A 20,884-nucleotide genomic window follows, 5' to 3' on the forward strand; every position below is an offset into this window, starting at 1 on the left:
TTCTATTCTGTTTGTTATTTCTTGTTGGCCCACTATGTTACTAGGAAGTGGGATATTTTTAACAGTCCACAACTGAATGATCTCTCTCTCTCTCTCTCTCTCTCTCTCTCTCTCTCTCTCTCTCCCCCCCGCCCCCTCCTTCCCACCCCCTCTGTGTGCGTGTATGTGTGCTCTTTTTAATTTTTTTAGTATAAAGCTAGCCCGTTTGTGCAAAACCAGTCAGTAACTTAAAAAAAAAAAAAATGATTTACTAATTTCTCTGTTGAAGCTTCTTTGCTCCACTTCACAACAGTACTTGTACCATCTGCAAACAGGACTAATTTTGGCTCATGGCAGATCATTTACACAAGGCATGAACACTAGTGCACGGCTTAACAACTCGTTCATTTTCAGTGTGTGCATCTGCATTTGCTCATTCTCTTGCTCACAAATGCACCAGTTGCAACAAAGTGGGGAGTGAGGGAAATGTGTGTGCATCATGCCACGACAATAGGGACAAAGCGCAAATTGACGTAAGTGAGGGGCAGTTTTAACTGTGGTGCCACTTAATATCAGCTATGTCAGTCGGCATTGCATATCACCCAGAATGTCTTTGCACTTCAATCCACAGTACAAGGAATCTCATTATTTTACACAAAAAGGTGGATCTGCACACTGTTTACTGTGTCGTAAGATGCTCAATACTTCCAGGAAGCTAAATTTATAAAGCCACTGCCCTTTTTATTACACCAAATAACACCAAAATGCAAAAATGCACACAACTTGAGTATGTACACGAGTTGTTGAGACTTACGAGGATGCTTACTGAAGAGGAAGAATAGAAAAAAGAAATATCATGCGAGTGTGCCGTTTGGATGAGCTACAAAACTGCACTACTTTTAGTAAAGTCCTTGTGCCCTATCACCTATTGTAATTTAATAAAAGAATACATGGTAGTTGCAGCTGAACATTTATGTCCACTTCGGGTAGAACGATTGTGACACTCACGGGTCCACAAAGGTTATGGCAGATAATGTTCAGAACCAGTTTGCAAAATCTTTGTAAAAAGTTCGTTGCCACTCTTTAGCACTCTATGCAAATGTAGATAACACAAGCACACAACTGGATGTGTCATTTGTATCAATGTCTAAGAAAGTGTAGAAAATGTGGGTTTGTCATAGAATTTATTAGTTTGTGTGTCTACAGATGGACCATCAGCCATATTAGGGGCAAAAACCAGGATTTGTAGTAGAACAGAATGGGAGAATCAAATAGCTTACAGTAACAAAATAGCACTACTCTGCATTTTGAAGTGACTGATCTGTAATGCAACAGGAAATATAACGGCAGTCTAGATTTCTTCAAAAATTTCCCTCAGGATTGAATTCCTTGCTTACACGGTTTCCTCGTCCTATTCCCCGTGATGGTGGAGGATGTACAGTACTCGCTGCTTGCAGGCATGAGTTCACTGCCTGCTCACAGAGCATGTTTGCTGTGAAGCCCTGCACTAGTGGGACAACGATCTAATCCGTTGGAACTCCCGTTGTACTTTCTCCCACGCAGAGGACATGGCGGCTCTCTTTGTAATACTCAAAAAGCCTTAGTTAACATTCTGCATTCAATTTCTTGAATAATAATTACACCAGACATATGTGGAACTAAACACTTTATAAAAGTTTAGATAATAGAATATTTTTATTCACAAAGTCAAATGCCTTCGAAAGTCACAAAAGATCCCATCTGGTGATATTTTATCGTTTAAAGATGTTGTTATGTACTCAGTAAATTACTGCACGAATATCTGATTCGACCTAACAACGGCGTATTTCAACCTGTCTAGATAAACAGTTTAACGAAGCATTACATCACGCATTACCCTAACTGAAGTAGGACGTTACATTTTAGATGCCTGCAGCTTTTCAGTTACTATGCACCCATTTGAACTTTTACTCTTTGTAGTCACAATGATTTTTCTAATATGAGATGGGGATGCAAGATTAATTTTTATTTCATTAACGTCCTCTGTAGTGAATCTTTGGTGTACTGTTTTGCCTTCTCTTCTGAGCTACTTGCACCAGTTTTCTGATCACTGTAAAAGGTAATTATTAAAAATATATGCTACACGTGAACTGTCTTTTACAATGCTCCCATCCTCCAGCAGAAATGTCATCATCTATGGCTCACTTCCCTGTTTCCATTTTAACAATATTCCATACTTAGTTTATTTCACTGTTTGGTCTGTCAATATCAGACAATATGTGCATAATGCTTCATTTTTTACAACTTTCCCTGTGATAGCAGTACGGGTGCGCGTATAGAACAGCACTGTACAAAGCTCTGAATTCACAACAGTAGTTACTTAATTAGACTTTTGCATCAACCGATTCCTCGAAGTCATGAAATGTAATAGTCCGTAACTGCTACACTGATGGCTGCAGAACTGACAGTTTATTGGACAATGCATACTGCTGAATTGTTCTTCCTTGGAGTGGAACAAAGGCAGGCAAGATCATGCACAGAGATCATACATGCATATGCCTCTGCCACATTGAGCTATATCAAACTAACATGACAGGTACACTAATGTTGTGTCCTTGTCACTGCAAGCTGTATGAAGTGGAACTCTCAATCTCAGTTCTTAGTCATCCATAGCTGAAATCAAGCACTGATTTTAACAGCTGAGAAACCTATGGTATTTGTATTCCACATGTGACACTTGTCATTCATGTTGTATATCAATGTGACTACTCTGCAATTCACATTTAAGTGCCCGGAAGAGGATTCTTCGAATCACCTTAGGACAGTTACTCTTCAGTTCCACACTCAATGCATGCAAAAATTAAACATATCTTTCTGTACAAGCTCTAATTTCTCTTGTACTACTACTACAATCATTTCTCCCTACATAGGTTGGCAGCAATAACGAGGAGAAAGTTTGTGACTGAAATTCTGAGAAAAGATCTTGTAGTAATGAAAAACACTTTTGTTTTAACAAATGCCACCCCACCTGCCGTACCCGTTAAAAATACTCCCCCATTTCATGATAATACAAAACAAGCTGGCTTTCTTTGGACTTTTTTGATGTTCTCCATTAATATTATCTGGTAACGTCCCATACTACACAGCAATACTCTAGCAGAAGACAGAGCAGTGTATAAAGTAATGTCTCTGGTTCTCTCTTTTTTTTGTGAAAAATCTTACAGCTTTTTAAATAAAACAAACGTTATCAACATTCTACATGCCTATACATCTGCAGTCCTCTGCTGCTAAAGGATTCTGTAATGCAGCGCGTAACATGGCAGTGTGTAATGTACCTAAATCGGTCCGTGAGAAACAGTGTTCTGACATCATGTTTAAAATTCAAACAGTTTGACCACACATGGAGCATTGAGAAATCTGCAACAATCCAATGCCTCGGGTTCACAGTCATCGATCATCCTCCGTACAGTCCTGACTTGGCCCATTCGATTTTCAAGTTTCTAAAACTTAAAAAACACTTTCGAGGACTTCACTTTGATAGTGATGTGAAGCAGTGCAAGCAGATGCGAGGTTGTGGCTCCATCAGCAAAGTCACACATTCTACAGTGACGGTATCAACGAACTGGTCTCTCATCGGGAGACGTGTTCGTCGCTACAATGCCTTTGTTAAAAAAATAAATATGTAAACCTGAAGAGTAAAGACATAGAATGTTAATATGGTTTGTTTTATTTTAAAAGCTTTAAGAGTTTTCACATAAAAATTCAGAGGCATTATTTTTTCAGCAGTCCCTCATAGACGTTTTCCATCTACTAAGTGTTCTGCCAATGAAACACAGTCTTTGGTTTGCCTTTCCCCAACATTATCTTTGTGATTGTGCCAACGTAAGTTGTTCATAATTGTAATTCAAACATATTTCATTGACCTGACAGCTCTTAGATTCATGTGATTTATCACATAACTAAAATTTATTTTTATTACTCGTGTGGATGACCTCACACTTTTCCTTATTCAAAGACATTTGCCACTTTTTGCACCATACAGATATCGTGTTTAAATCATTTTGCAAACTGGTTTTGATTTTCTGATGAATTTGCTGGATGGTAAATGACAGCATCATCTGGAAAGAATCTAAGAGGGCTGGTCACATTGTCTCTTAAATTGTTTATATAGATTAGGAACAGAAGAAGGCCTGTAACACTTCCTTGGGGTAGACCACAGACGACTTCTGTCAGTGCTACATACTGTGAGCTTTCTAACAGGAAATCACGAATCCAGTCGTACAAATGAAATGATACTCTATTGGCACACAATTTGATTTGAAGTCTGGTGTAAGGAAGTGTCAAATGAATTCTGGACACCTTCAGTCCACAGAGTGACTTGATGCAGCTCTCCTGCGCACGTCTCTTCAGCTCTGCGTAGCTACTGCAGCCTCAATCCATTCGAACGCTCACTATAGCCAAGCTTTGGTCTTGTTCTAAATGTTTCATCTCCACACTTCCCTCCATTACCAAATTAACTGTTGACTGACACGACAAAGTGTCCTACCGACCAAACCCAAATTTACTCAAGATGAGCCATAATTTCTTTTTCTTTTTAATTTGAGTGAGTGCTCTTTCATTTGCTATCTTATCTATGAACTAAGTCTTCAGTATTCTTTTGTGGCACATTACATTTCAAAAGTTCCTAGTCTCTTCTTGTCAAAATCATCAGCATATTATTCCATTTTAACGCTACATCCCAGTCAAGTAAAACCAGAAAACACTACCCAACACTTTAATTCATACAAGGTCCGGTCACATTAATGTGATCACCACCTACGTGCAGTGTCGACGTGCAATAACAACACAAATACGGCAGGTGGCAACACTAACAGTGGAGCCTATATAAAGTGTGTTAAGGAAAACTGAAAACAGTGCAGTCGTCGTCATAACGCAGAAATGGAGCGATTTATGTGACACCCAGAAGGGCATGGTCGTTGGCTTTTGGGCAAAGGGTGGAAGAGTTTCCAAAGCAGCTAAGTTTGTAAACTATTTGCATGCTGCCATCTTAAACAGTACTGTGCATGGAAAAATAATGGTCGCCAAGGCAACTGTGGCACATCCAGCTGCAGAGACGTGGACACACAAACAGACGTGCAACTGTTGAGCAACTGAAAGTCTACAATTTTTTAAATTATGGTTTTAGGGCACAAAGCAGCTATAGTCATAAGCACCCATTCTGTGGTTTAGTGAAGGGCAAAAACAGGAATTTAAATCAGCAGCAACGGGAACGAAACTGAAGGAGGCGGGAAATTAAAAACAGAAGGAAATCTTACAAAAGTGCTATTGAAGAGGGTTTGGTTTCCCCAAAAAGAGCTTCAAATGCATCTCACTAACACTTATAAGCTCAGGGACACAATTGGCCAAGCTCCATCTGCTAAAAGGGAAGATTTATCAAGCGGCAGCTGTAAACGGGCAAGTAGCGGATTAAAATAGGGGCAATTAAGTAAAAGGTGTCTCACCATCCACGATTAAGAGCAGTGGGAACAAAGCGGGGGAGGGTCGTCACTTAAAAGATGTCGATGGCTAAAAAGACAGTGTCCAATCCGGACTCTAGTTAAAATTATCTCCTCCCAACGATGAGGCCAGGAGGAAGAGTTCCGAGCACAGGGAAGAGGTTTTGTGCCCCATAATTTATTATCCCGAAGTGCAGACCAACGTGTGTACCATAAAAGAGCATCACAACAACACAAAATGTTCTGGAGATCGGAAAAGGGAACCACGCGAACAGTGGGCCGAGGAAGAGAGACAGCAGCCTTTGCTGCTATATCGGCTGCCTCATTTCCACGTATGCCAACATGCCCTGGGATCCAGCGGAATGCCACAGAGATGCTCCTGAAGTGCAGCATGTGGAGGCAGTCCCGAATCTGGTGGATCAGAGGGTGGATAGGATCAAGAGCTTGGATGTTGAGAAGAGAGCTGAACGAATCCGTGCATATAATGTACTGTATCTGCTGATGGTTACAGATGTATTGAACAGCCTGGAAAACAGCATAAAGCTCTGCAGTAAAAACCGAACACTGGTCGGGAACCCAAAATCTAATAGGGGTGTCGTTAATAACATAGGTACTCCCAACACCAAAGGCGGTCTTGGAGCCATCAGTGTAAATAAATGTGGCATGCTCCATTTGTGAGCATAGAGCACCAAATGTTCGCTGATAAAGTATAGGGGGGATACTATCCTTGGGAAGTTGACAAAAGTCACAGAGAAGGCAGGGCCAGAGGCAATGCCAAGGTGGCTTTGTACCCCCATTTGTATTGGAACATGACTGGCTGGTATGATTAAACCTCTGGCATTGATAGCAACACGTAGGGTTGAGGATGAAAGGGTGAACTGAAATTATCTCATATCCTGCTTTAATGTTCAAAGGAAGTTGAACTCTGTCAATGTCAAGAAGAGCGTGCAGGTTGTTACCAATTCCTTTTCAACCCTTTTCATTACTGGATATATGGCCTTTACTCCCTGTTCAGACAGGTAATTTTGAATGTCCTCATTTGATAATCCATCAAGTGATCTTGTATAAACCACCCCGCATGATGAGTTTAAAATGCTGTGCGCTTCCACCCGGGCAGGGAAGGTGTGTAGCAGTGCAGTTCGAAGCAATTTTTGTGCCTGGAGGGCACTGTCTGTTTCTAACAACAAGGTGCCATTTCGTAACCGGGAATAAGACTTTACAGGACCTGCAATTGTGTCGATACCTTTCTGAATAATGAAAGGGTTCACTGTTGAGAATTCTTGAACTTCGTCAGACCGAGAAACAACTAGAAACTTTGGCACTGATGGAAGAATTTCCTGTGGGTGAGACTTATCTAGCTTTCTCTTGTGGGCAGAAGTTGTAGTAGAAGAAGAAACCATCGCAAAAGTAACCCCCACGATTACCGGCATATCCGATGGTGCGCTCCTTCACAGTGGAGACGCTCTCTGAGGGCACTCCTACCTTAGGTGATTGTCCACACCTCATGTCACACCTCCCAAGAAATTGACAGAGGGACCAATTGGCATGTTCGGAAGGTATCAGCTCGGGTAATCACCCCTCTCTGGGCCTGGCCTTTACCAGGGACTATCCTACCTGTCTACCCGGGGCAGGGAATTACGTGTCACCCCGTCACTGGCTATGCGTGGGAACGTGTGGGTCGACCTTCAGACACGCACAGGGAGGAAAGAAAGGAAAAGAAACACAGAAAAGGAAAGAAGAGGAAAATTCTCAAACGCCACAGTGGAGAAGAAGGTACAGAGAAGAACCAAGGAAACAGAAGGACAAAGTGAAGGCAAAGAATTCACATTATAGAGATAAAACAAGAGAAACCACTTCAGCTATTCATTCACAAGTGTCTACCTCTGGACATAGGCACAAAACGTACCCCCGTAACATGTGATCTTTTCAGATCAATCACGTTTTATGCTCCATTGGACAGACAGGCATTGGCATGTACACCCCTACAATAACCGCCAGAAGCGTCCAGAAGCAGGAGGAGGGAGTTACGGACTAGGGATGTTTTCGTGGCATTCCCTGGGTGATCTTGTCATTCTGGTAGACACAGTGGATCAACAAAAACATGCATCTATCCTTCAGGTCTATGTCCACGGCTATATGCAGTCTGTATTTACTTGGCACAATGGGCAATGCACAGTTCACAGTATACGTGCATGGTTCGAACAGCAGCAGGATCAGCGAGACGAGTTTGCCATACTACCCTGGCCACCCGCACCCCAAATTGAAACTCATTCAAGAATCTGTAGGACCACCTCGATCAAGCTGTTTGTACCACGGATCCTCAATTGTGAGACGAAATTCAGCTGGTCACAGCACTGGAGTCAGCATGGCTCTAAATCCCAGCCAGTACCTTATAAAACATCAATGATACTCTTTCTGCACATTCAAGCTGCAAAAGATGGTTATGCACGCTTTCGACACGAAGTTGGAACGGGGTTGTATTTATGATTCTTTCTTCACAAATCATAAAACAATGTTTCTTTCAATAAATTTCCATTTTGTGCACTCAGTGCGTTACCTCATACACCACAGCAGTTATGAAAACAAAACTGGGCTATTAAATCACATGAAATACTTTTCTAATCCATGAATGTAATGGAGAAGCTTATGTAAGAAAGAACAGATTAATTGAAGCCTTCGGTACTGTGTTGCCAACTCTTAACCAAACACTCAAATTTCAACTTAATCTAGGCCTTGACTCCAGCACACATCAGTATGTCCTCACACCTACAATTCTGCATTCATGTTCATTGGCTTCACCAACCTTCAAGCAGCCTGTCACCTTTCAACATGACCTATATCTTGGGTTACACTACAAGTCAATGTGTCATCCAAACCTACACTCCAAAAAACAATATAGACAAAAAGATATTATCAGTCATCTGTTCTCTTCCTGTTTACACATTAATGATGTCACTCATCACATCATCATTGTGTCACAGAACACTCATAGGTTCAGTTGACCAGGAAGAACATAAGGCACCTCTCTCAAAAAATTTAAATAGAGAAACGCATCACATATGCTGTGCTGTCTTAACGGTTTCGACCACAGACCACCTTCACCGTGGAAAAATATCTACTGTGACAACTTCACATGCCATACACGCTATTTACGGCCTGTCGAGTTATGACATGTGAACATGTTACTATAAATATTTTTCTACTGTGAAGATAGTCCATAATCAAAACCAGTAGTGAATAAATGTACTATAAGAAAGCACAATTTGTATCATGTATTTCTCCAACTACATCAATGCTGTTGACAGTCACTTGCAAAAAATTTTGATTAAAATAAAAAAATAGTGTCAATTTAGATTTCAATAGGTTCTCTGCACAGAACTTGCTATTCTTAAATTCATAAATGACATACAAAATTTGCCACTCACCATATAACGGAGACGCTGAGTCACAAATAGGCACAACAAAAAGACTGTCACTAATTAAAATTAGCTTTTGGCCAGATGGCCTTCGTCAATAATAGACGACACACATACACACACACACACACACACACACACACACACACACACACACACACACACACACACACACACACACAGATGCAAACACAATTCACACACACACACACACACACGACTGCAGTCTCTGGCAACTGTAGCCGAACTGCAGGCAGCCACCAGCAATATCTATGATCTGAAGCCACACCGCTGGCAGTGTCTGTCTGTTGTCTATTTTTGACGAAGGCCATACTGGCCGAAAGCTAACTGGTGACTGTCCTTTTGTTGTGCCTAAGTGCGACTATAGTGTGCTATATAGTGAGTGGCACCTTTCCTTTCCATAATATTGTTACGTTCCATCCTGAATTTTCCGTTGTTTGATTGTATAAAATTTAAATGACAAAATACTGCAAATGGGTATTTTCTTGCCCAAAATCATGATGGTGCAGTACACAGTTATTCTACCAGAGAAGACAAAATATTAGGTATCAGAGATCTTGCTAGTGACTGGTTTCTATGGCATCTAACTAAAAGCATGTAGATTGCTGCACTATAAACCCAAAGAGTAAACACAATGAGAGTGCACCTTTAGAAAGGGAAATAGTCATTACACAGACCAGTACTGGGTTCACTCTTGTTCTCAATAGCAGCACAAAACAGAAGACCTGTGAACAGCGCAAGTGCACTTTTGTCTCAAAGTGCACTTACAGTGTACTATGGCTTTTTATTGCATGCTTTTCACATGATGAATTGTGATAAGCCAATGTGACAAATCATTAGTCATATGGATATAGCCAATGGGATTATCATTTTTAATCTTCTGCGTTTCGCAAATAAAATTAGCTGGTATTTTCTTTTATTTGGTTAAAACTGAATTTAACCATATCAATGGAATGTTGGACATAATCAGAAATGAAACCTACAAGCTGGTTGTTGCAATGAGAAATACACATCTTGTGCTACTCTACACACCAACCTATTATGACAATCTTATTTTCCATATGGAGATTCATCACCAACTCACAAGAAAATTACCATATTCCAACCTCACCTGTTGTTGCGGTCTTCAGTCCAGACACTGGTTTGACGCAGCTCTCCATGCGATTCTATCCTGTGCAAGCTGCTTCATCTCCCAGTACCTACTGCAACCTACATCCTTCTGAATCTGCTTAGTGTATTCATCTCTTGGTCGCCCTGCACAATTTTTACCCTCCACGCTGCCCTCCAATGCTAAATTTGTGATCCCTTGATGCCTCAGAACATGTCCTACCAACCGCTCCCTTCTTCTTGTCAAGTTTTGCCACAAACTCCTCTTCTCCCAAATTCTACTTAGTACCTCCTCATTACTTACATGATCTACCCATCTAATCCTCAGCATTCTTCTGTAGCACCACATTTCGAAAGCTTCTATTCTCTTCTTGTCCAAACTATTTATTGTCCATGTTTCACTATCATACATCACTACACTCCATACAAATACTTTCAGAAATGACTTCCTGATACTTAAATATATACTCGATGTCAACAAATTTCTCTTCTTCAGAAACGCTTTCCTTGCCATTGCCAGTCCACATTTTATGTCCTCTCTACTTCGACCATCATCAGTTATTTTGCTCCCCAAATAGCAAAACTCCTTTACTACTTTAAGTGTCTCATTTCCTAATCTAATTTCCTCAGCATCACCCAAACTTAATTTGACTTCATTCCACTATCCTCGTTTTGCTTTTGTTGATGTTCATCTTATATCCTCCATTCAAGACACTGTCCATTCCGTTCAACTGCTCTTCCAGGTCCTTTGCTGTCTCTGACGGAATTACAATGTCATCGGCGAACCTCAAAGTTTTTATTTCTTCTCCGTGGATTTTAATTCCTACTCCGGTTTTTTCTTTTGTTTCGTTTACTGCCTGCTCAATATACAGATTAAACAACATCGGGGATAGGCTGCAATCTTGTCTCACTCCCTCCCAACCACTGCTTCCCTTTCATGCCCCTCGACTCTTATAACTGCTGTCTGGTTTCTATACAAATTGTAAATAGCCTTTCGCTCCCTGTATTTGACACCTGTCACCTTCAGAATTTGAAAGAGAGTATTCCAGTCAACATTGTCAAAAGGTTTCTCTAAGTCTACAAATGCTAGAAACATAGGTTTACCTTTCCTTACTCTGTCTTCTAAGATAAGTCGTAGGGTCAGTATTGCCTCACGTGTTCCAACAGTTCTAAGGAATCCAAACTGATCTTCATCGAGGTCGGCTTCTACCAGGTTTTCCACTCGTCTGTAAGGAATTCGCGTTAGTATTTTGCAGCCGTGACTTACTAAACTGATAGTTCGGTAATTTTCACATCTGTCGACACCTGCTTTCTTTGGGATTGGAATTATTATATTCTTCTTGAAGTCTGAGGGTATTTCGCCTGTCTCATACATCTTGCTTCATCAGATGGTAGAGTTTTGTCAGGGCTGGCTCTCTCAAGGCTGCCAGTAGTTCTAATGGAATACTGTCTACTCCCGGGGCCTTGTTTCAACTTAGGTCTTTCAGTGCTCTGTCAGACTCTTCACGCAGTTCAAACTCTTCACACAGTATCACATCTGCTATTTCATCTACATCCTCTTCCGTTTCCATAATATTGTTCTGAAGTATATTGCCCTTGTATAGACCCTCTATTTTCTCCCTCAACCTTTCTGCTTTCCCTTCTTTGCTTAGAACTGGGTTTCCATCTGAGCTCTTGATAGTCATCCAAGTGGCTCTCTTTTCTCCAAAGGTCTCTTTAATTTTCCTGTATGCAGTATCTATCTTGCCACTAGTGAGATAAGCCTCTACGTCCTTACATTTGTCCTCTAGCCATCCCTGCTTAGTCATTTTGCACTTCATCTCATTTTTGAGACGTTTTATTCCTTTTTGCCTGCTTCATTTACTGCATTTTTATAATTTCTCCTTTCATCAATTAAATTCAATATTTCTTCTGTTACCCAAGGATTTCTACTAGCCCTCGTCTTTTTACCTAGTCTGCTGCCTTCACTATTTCATCCTTGAAAGCTACCCACTCTTCTACCATATTTCTTTCACCCATTCCTGTCAATCGTTCCCTAATGCTCTCCCTGAAACTATCTACAACCTCTGGTTCATTAAGTTCATCCAAGTCCCACCTCCTTAATTTCCCACCTTTTTGCAGCTTCTTCAGTTTTCATTGACAGTTCATAACCAATAGGTTGTGGTCAGAGTCCATATTTGCCCCTGGAAATAACTTACAATTTAAAACCTGGTTCCGAAATTTCTGTTTTATCATTATATAACCTATCTGAAACCTTCCAGTATTTCCAGGCCTCTTCCATGTATACAAACTTCTTTCATGATTGTTGAACCAAGTTTTAGCTATGATTAAGTTATGCTCTGTGCAAAATTCTACCAGGAGGCTTCCTCTTTCATTTCTTAGCCCCATTCCATATTCACCTACTACGTTTCCTTCTCTTCCTTTTCGTACTATTGAATGTCACCCATGACCATTAAATTTTCGTCTCTGAATAATTTCTTTTATCTCATCATACATTTTATCATCTGCGGAGCTAGTTGGCATATAAACTTGTACTACTGTGGTAGGCATGGGCTCTGTGTCTATCTTGGCCACAATAATGCGTTCACTATGCTGTTTGTAGTAGCTTACCCGCAATCCTATTTTTTTATTCGTTATTAAACCTACTCCTGCATTATCCCTATTTGATTTTGTATTTATAACCTGATATTCACCATGCAAAGCAAATGTAAGAATTATGTATCTTCTGCTGACAGAAACCGTGAGATTTAGCAATTCTCATTGGCTACTGTGTACTATCACCTGGTTGGCTACACGTAACAATAATGAATTGCCAATAGCGGCACACAACAGAAGAACTACAGTACACCTCACTGAACTACCACTCAAGTTATATAAAACACAATACATCCAATTCACTACCATATAAGGCCCGACCACATCAATCCCAGGCTATTAACCAACCTGTGGCCATCACCAATGGCCATATATTATAAGTAATTACACCAGTGTAACTGTTTGCTCATATTAGTAAAATTTTGCAGTTGTTTATACTCGCTCCACACAGTAAGTTACTTCAGACGATAAATGTTAACATACTGTCGATAACAGAAAAAGAAGTTAACGAGTTTGTATTATGATCAGAAAAATAATGTTGCCTGCTGCCAGTGGAATTGTTATCAGCATTTCAGTTTAGAAACAATGATGGCTGAATGTATTAATAGTTTTCCTGAGAAACATCAAATGTTAAATTACTGTGATAAGTATTGTACTAAAAGTTTCAAAACAGTGTCAAGTTTCTCAGAAAAAATTATGTATACATAGGCTATAAAAAGAAAATTATTCAGAAAGCAGTAGTTTTCACCCTTTGCTTTATTCCTAATTGGTTGGTGGTTGATTTGGGTGAGGGGGGCCAAACAGCGAGGTCATTAGTCCCATCGGATTAGGGAAGGATGGGGAAGGAAGTCGGCTGTGTCCTTTGAAAAGAACCATTTGCCAGAAGCAATTTAGGGAAATCATGGAAAACCTAAATCAGGATGACCGGGTGCAGGTTTGACCCATCGTCCTCTCAAATGCAAGTCCAGTGCGCTAACCACTGTGTCACCTCGCTCGGTACGATGCTATTCCTAACTGTCAAACAACACAATATGTGTGGATGACTGGCATCACAGTCCGTATGCTGTCTTATAGTGTCACTATTCAAAACTGAAAGTTTGAATTGTACTCTTCACTACTTCCCACATGTCCTTGCATAGCATTTGCAAGGAATAAAATAGAGAGCATGTGGAGCAAGCAAGTTTGTTACATCAGTAAGCACAAAGGTGAGACATTAACTTCTGATGCTTCAAGCAGATACCATAGTTCCATCAACACTGAAGCACTCTTTACATTCCATTACACTCTGTTGGCAGCCGACATGAACACTGCCATTTTAAATATGTTGTAGAATGTCTTAGTGATGTTTCACCAAGTCTGAATTAAAGTTAATAAAGAGCACATCATGTCAGGTCTCCAAATGTACAGAACGGATGTTCGAAGCAGCAGCAATACTGTTAAAATTTCTAGCAGATAAATACGGTTTCCAATAAGCTAAGCTCAGTGATATTAGCAATGATGTAACTGGAATAATATACCTATCAAGACCTCTTGTGCACAGTCTGTCACGCACTTTTTGAGCCATATATGAAACATGGAATCACGTGGTGGTGGTGGTGGGGTGGGGGCAGTGGGGAACTATCATTACAGGAATAAAACATTATTCAAACTACAGAAAAGGAGGCACTCAGATTACAGGGACTGGACAAAAATATGGATACCCCACCAACACAACAATGTATCATGATTAACATGGTGCAGGAAAACTGCAGACATTCAAAACAGCTTCAAGTCATATTTGAATGGCAATGATGGAAGTGGACTGTGATCACGCAACCTTCTTTCCAAAGTAGACCACAAAGGTTCCATAACACAGATCTGGTGACTGTGGCATCCAAGGAAGATGCAATAATTCATCCTCGTGCCCAGAAAACCAGTCCTGGATGACGTGAGCTCCATGAAACAGGAGCCTTGTCATCGTGCAGCACAGAGACACGGAAATACAGAAGTGTCCGATTCCACCCGTCTGCTTTGACCCATGACGTCACAAATACAGCGGAAACGACCATACACTACGACTCCAATATGGCACCTATGACATCACGTAAACATGACCCCAAACACGAAAATACATTGAAAAACCAACACACACACACTCCACAAAAAAACTTAATGAAACTAATGGGACAAGCATGGGAAATTGGGGGTTTTGGGTGGCGACAAAGTAAATATAAACAAATTTAGACACACCACCATACCAAACCACACAAAACGATGAAAAAAAAAACGACGACACAAAACTCCCCAAATTGCACTAAACAATATCCTATGGAATCGAACACTTCCCTTGACCTGTTATCCTTACGAGATCACCACATACAGCCGTCCCTGGTCCAAGGCGCCAGAACTTTAAGTAAGCCTCATTTCTTCACGACATACTAAACACTTCACAACTTTGTCCAAAATCTGAACAGTTGAAGAAATTCTATTAGAGACAATGCACTGTCCCCCATCATCGCTGACAACCGAAAACTGTTGACCCTGTCAGTCATATCCATACCTACCAAAGAGATAAAAAAAAAAAAGCAATTTACCAAAATTCACACACACGACGCCACACTCGCAAACTAAACCAAAAACATCACCTAACACACCACCACCGATCACATCAAAACAACACTTACAAACACGCCACTCTCACAAACTAAATTCCGCGACGTCGTGATGTCACACACCACAACAGCCTTACGTCATGGGTCAAAGCCGACGGGTGGGATCGGACGCTTCGGTCGACCCCTTTGTTACAGACACACCAGGCATACGAGCACTGACAATTTGCCCACGTTCGAATTCATTTAAGTCCAACATAGCACACACACAACACCATTTTGACCTCAACTGACACTTGCAACATATTGACGACATTGCACAGGTGCCATTCATGGTCAAATATGACACGGTAACCTACAGGCCCAACTAGCATCTCTGCATTTATGTCCATGCGTTATCATTGTAGATATTCAGGACCACTGTGACTTCATTAAGGGATCCCACAAAACTGGAGACCGATGAGACTCTTCAGTCCCATAAAACAAGAAACAGAAAATAATTTTAGTGCCTTTCATACAGAGTGCAGATCTCTGAAAATAAGCCTCAGTACTCCGGTACCAAGTTAACACAAGCATTGTCCAGATAATTACAAAACCTCAAAACTGAGATGACTTTCCTTGTAACCCTAAAAATCCTAATACAAGAAAAATCCTATAATATTGAGTATATGAATAGACAGTGAGGGAAATACGGAAGCGTCCGATCTAACCCGTCGGCTTTGACCCATGACGTCACAAATATAGCGGAAATGACAATTCCAATATGGCAGATATAGAAACGTTGCATACGTATCACAAAGACGAAAACACATGGAAAAACAACACACACAAAGGTTTCACAAGAACAATCTGCTAACATTGATAGCAAACAAAGATAATAATAAACAAGTGGTACTCAAGACCAGGCAGGGGGGGGGGGGGGGCTGCGCCCCCCCGACCCCCCCCCGCAAAAAAAAAAAAAAAACTCCCAACCTAACCTCGTATTCAGGGCTACGCTACAGATCAATGTGTAGGTCAATCAAAAGATAAAAAAAAAAAGAAACAAATAAAAAAAAAAAGAAAAAAAACAATATTGATTCATTAGACATAACGAGTAGCGACAAAACATATAGACCATAAAGATTGAACAATCTAATGGCAAACTGATAAAAGCCTCATAGACGACGTTAAAACAAAAAGTACAGTAAAAAGGTAAACTATATATTACAGGGCCTAAAACTCCTACTAAGGTAACGTAAACGAGGCAACATCTACAAACACGCCACACTCACAAACCAAACTCCGCGCCGTAATGACGTCACACACCACAACACCCTTACGTCACGGGTCAAAGCCGACGCGTGAGATCGGATGTTTCTGTTGACCCACAGTGAGAAAAAGTTCATCATGAGTAGTAAATATTATGTATCTTGTTTCAGAGAAACTAGCACTAGAATTTAAACTAGAATTACAAATCCTCAGGTACAATCAAAGATAATATGTCACAAAAATGTAGATTTTAAAATCTGTCATCTTTATGTATTGGGGGGGGGGGGGGGGGGGGGAACTGGTGGGAGAATATAGCAAGTCCAATTCCACCTGTCTACTTTGACCCACTATGTCATATTTCGAGTAAAGAGTGTAGTTTACATGAGTTGCAATGACAACCACAAGTATCATTTCTTAACTGGCCACTTACATCTCTCACAATGTACACTCGTGATGTCACATAGCATGTTATGGGTCAAAGCAGATGGGTGTAATTGGACTGTGTGCTTGATACAAAATGATTACATATTGCAAATCATTGTGCATTATGTATTGTGTACGCTATTATGTGTGAGCTGTGACAAGTTGAGGCCATACAATGACTAGATTGTATGCATAATGACGTGTGCTATGTTACAAGTACACCATACATAACTTCATAAACAAGGCAGATAAAAGGGCCACTGAGGCTGAGTAGTGGAACAGTACTGGAGGGAAAAGTAAGCGGGTCCAGTGCAGCAGGGGATACAACCCGTCGGCTTTGAACAATGACGTCACAAGTCGCCAGAGACCATGTATTACAAAGATGAAAGAGCTGAGGAGAATGTTGAGAAACAAAGGAATGCGAGAGAGATAAACATTGATCTTGTCAAAAGCCGAGAAGCGATTCTTCTTAGTATTGTAGCTCCCTTCAGTAGCTAATAAGTGTTTTTTTGGCTTAAAAAAAAAAAAAAAAATCTTACGAGATAGTATAAACTGATCCTACTTTATTAAGCAATCAGTAAAAAAAAAACGAAATTGAAACATAACAGCAAAAGCTGTTATGTTTTAGTTTAGTTTTTTTATTGATTGCTTAATAAAGTAGGATCAGTTTATTCTATCTCGTGAGATTTTTTTTTTAAAAAAGCCAAAAAACACAATCCACATTACCTCAATATCATTACGAAAAATATTAAGTACCAGCCAAATAAAAAACAAACAACTAAGTTAATTAAATCACACGTTTAATGATGTACCAAATATCAAGCGATCGCTTTTAGATTAACATTCAATTATTTTAATGATAGTGCTTATTAGAACACAGAACTGTTTTATTGTCTATGCCTCGAAGTGAAGACATTACGATCTATGACTAAGGAATGACGTCATTGTTCAAAGCCGACGGGTTGTATCCCCTGCTACACTAGACCCAAGTAAGCTAATATAAACATAAAATTATATCTTATTTTAATGTTTCCAAGGCAACATGGTCACATACAACTACAAACGAGCGGAAGTGTACCATATCAGTTATATAGACTTTTGACCGCATTAAAGGTTAATGTCACCACAGCCAAGATTTTGCAGACATGCACCTGCTACATCACCTTTTTGTAGAAACAATGTATTACTAATTTGGCTGCCACACTAAAAAGTGTTCAAGCTTTCTAAAACATCATCATTTAGGCCTACTTCTCTATGTTAAGATTTAGACATGTCAAATACCTTTTGCCTTACACATGACAAATACACTTGTTTTTTCACTCACACAGTTTCTGACTGTATGACCTTTACTAAATGGGAACTAGGGATACTAACTACTGCTTCCTGACATTCATTTGTTAATGAAGTTTTGACATTAAAAACCTCTTTGTCAAACCAATAGCTCAGTTCATGGAATTAGTATGATGATAATCTTCATAAACAATTACAGTCACTATAATTAATATGGCTGTGAAATGTGTCCTTTGTACAAGTACACACATCTTTCATAACTTCTGTACAAATTCAATGTAGGCTAGTAATGCAGTCATTGCAAAGAAGTGTTGTAAAATGATTTTCTCCTATTTAATGTCTAAGAGAATGGCCTAAGAATTAGCATGGCCACCTCAGTGTATTGAACAGTTCTGAGAAAAGTTATGTAGGCCTATTACCTTTCAAATGACATTTTTTTCTTCTAAAATTTTTTTGACTTATCCTATACCAATGAAGCCCATCTGGGATTTAAAATGCTTTGGATCTGTGGATGGTAATTAGTGTATTCGTATTTCTTATAAATATTTGTGTATTGTTGTTTCCTGACATGTTCTATACCTCAGAGTATTTCTTCACAAGAGATCAAAAGTACATCTAACCAAAACAACTTTCTGCTCGGAAGCAAACCCACGGCTGGTTTCACTTTGCCAATCACTTACATACTTTTTACCAGAAACATTCATATGTTTATATACCTAGTTACGAGTTTCTTGTGTATAGTTAATGTCGGTTAAATCAGTTTAGAAAACATGTTTACGAAACATTTGGGGTTCACTAATTAAATATCATTACTATAAATCAAATATGCACTCACAATGAATAAAGTTAAATCAACTACAAGCCCGCGAGCAGTCACTTTGAAGGATGAGACAGCTGACCCGTACTGGACAGATCTTTTTTGGATAAACGGCACTCATATTTGTGATTATGGGTTTCTGGTAATGTCCAATTTTCGAATACGTCGCCAATGTTTGTAATTATAACAATAAGAAATGAAACTATTTACGAATACATAACAGAAATTCAACTCACTTCCTGCTTCATCTTTAAAACAGAACGAAAATTGTTTTAGCAGCGGCAAAACACCAAAGCCCGTCGAATTTACATGCGCACTTCCTTACATCCCAAAGAACTTCGGTGAGCAACTGTTCAAACCAAAGAGTTATCTTCGGTTACATCTCTGGAAGGCGTAAGGGCCCGCGAGAATGGAAACGACAGTGGGTTTTGCCACAGTCTAACATAACAGTCGCGACACTCACTGCTGTAAAAGTTGTTGCCGTTTGACAGACGGAGCGACACTAGCGCTCAGAGTGGCAGGTAAGGTGAACGTCAGACGCGTCGGAAGCATAATGTTTGTTTGCATCCATTTCCTACGTAATTTCCGAATTATTCGAGTTAGTTTCTTGCCTCCAAGAGTTTGTGTAGTATCAGAATGCATATATGTTTCTAAAATTGATTCTAAAATAAGCGCAAGTATGGACAAAAACCATGAATAGAGTGGCAAGCTACAACACATTCGTGAAGAAACACTTGTGACATTGGACAGAATTGCAGCTTACCACGTTGATATCAAAAGAATATAAACACACAGATTCACATGTAAGAAGCACGGACATGTACCTCTACATGCAAAAGCGATGGACAGCTCGTTTATCGTTATGTAGGCCTACTGTGTTTGTCATTGTCACTTGTTTCCACGACCTTCATCTTTATATTATTCTAAGTGGGACAAGCAACTGACCAAAAGTGGGAGAAATATGCCGAAAACATAATGAGCTGATTACATTACATTTCACGAAAAACCAAATATTTGAATAATTTTCTGTCTGTAGCACTTTCCTTGTCCCATAATAGTTTCGCTCGAAGTCTAGCGATCTGAACATTCTGAAACTTCATACGCTTTTGTAAGACACGAACAGCTGCACTTAATCTAACCACTTCATCGTCAAAGCAGGTCTTGTGTTGATGATTCTCACGAATCTGGCACTAATAAATGGAGGGTTGAACTAGCTGCTTCTGTGTCATAGGACTGTTTTACAGCTTTAGATTGACTGTCGAATCTTTGTGGCAGTTTCTTCTTTATCGTCAGTTGAGGTGGCTTATTAGGAATGTCAAACAGTGGGGATACTGCATTGCACACGAGTTTGTTATTGTCTGCGTTCATGACCTGGTTTTGTTCGAAATGTAGCGAACAAAACCTAATATTATTATACAGGTAAACCGGGTCTTTCTTCATAAGGTCTTCTCATCTGCTATTAACTAGCCATTTTTTTTCTCCTAAAACGAAACATTCATGATTTATACACATACATTTGCAAATGAATCCTGACGATACAGTTTAGTAACATGATGGTATATACCTCTCAGGATCCTTAGGAAACCTAAAAAAGACACCTGTGGTTTCTTCTTCCTATTGCTGCTGCAATTTATTGCGCTACAAACGCTCCCGATGGTAAAAACCATTGTATAAACCAAAATAAACAATCACTATTCGCTTTCACGATCGCGCCGAACTCACAGTTCAACCTACCGGCCGCTTGGAGCACTGCTGGCGCTGAAGGCAACAAAATCGAGGCTAAGTGTCGCGACTGTTATGTTAGACTGTGGTTTTGCCAACGCCTTCTCTAGAAACAAAGCCTCATAGCGCACGTCTCAGATGGCTGTGACGTCATGCGTGCAGTCATGAACCAAGCGATCTCTTTGAGTACCTAGTACCACATGG

At 40.0% G+C, this 20,884-nt stretch overlaps 1 protein-coding gene across 2 annotated transcripts in view; it reads right to left on the minus strand.

Annotated features, from left to right (window-relative positions):
- The window catches only part of LOC126426832 (uncharacterized), a 54,352-nt gene extending 35,034 nt beyond the window's left edge, over positions 1-19,318 (minus strand). Inside the window, exon 1 of one of the 2 annotated variants that reach the window (XM_050088856.1) lies at positions 19,195-19,318. In XM_050088856.1, coding sequence (XP_049944813.1) covers positions 19,195-19,206 — 12 coding nt within the window. In that variant the 5' untranslated portion in view covers positions 19,207-19,318. The remainder of the gene's footprint in view (positions 1-19,194) is intronic. The other variant, XM_050088855.1, reaches the window with a different exon arrangement.
- Between the last annotated feature and the right edge of the window lie 1,566 nt (positions 19,319-20,884).

The sequence above is a fragment of the Schistocerca serialis genome, chromosome 11 (assembly GCF_023864345.2).
Source record: "Schistocerca serialis cubense isolate TAMUIC-IGC-003099 chromosome 11, iqSchSeri2.2, whole genome shotgun sequence".
Lineage (NCBI taxonomy): Eukaryota > Metazoa > Arthropoda > Insecta > Orthoptera > Acrididae > Schistocerca > Schistocerca serialis.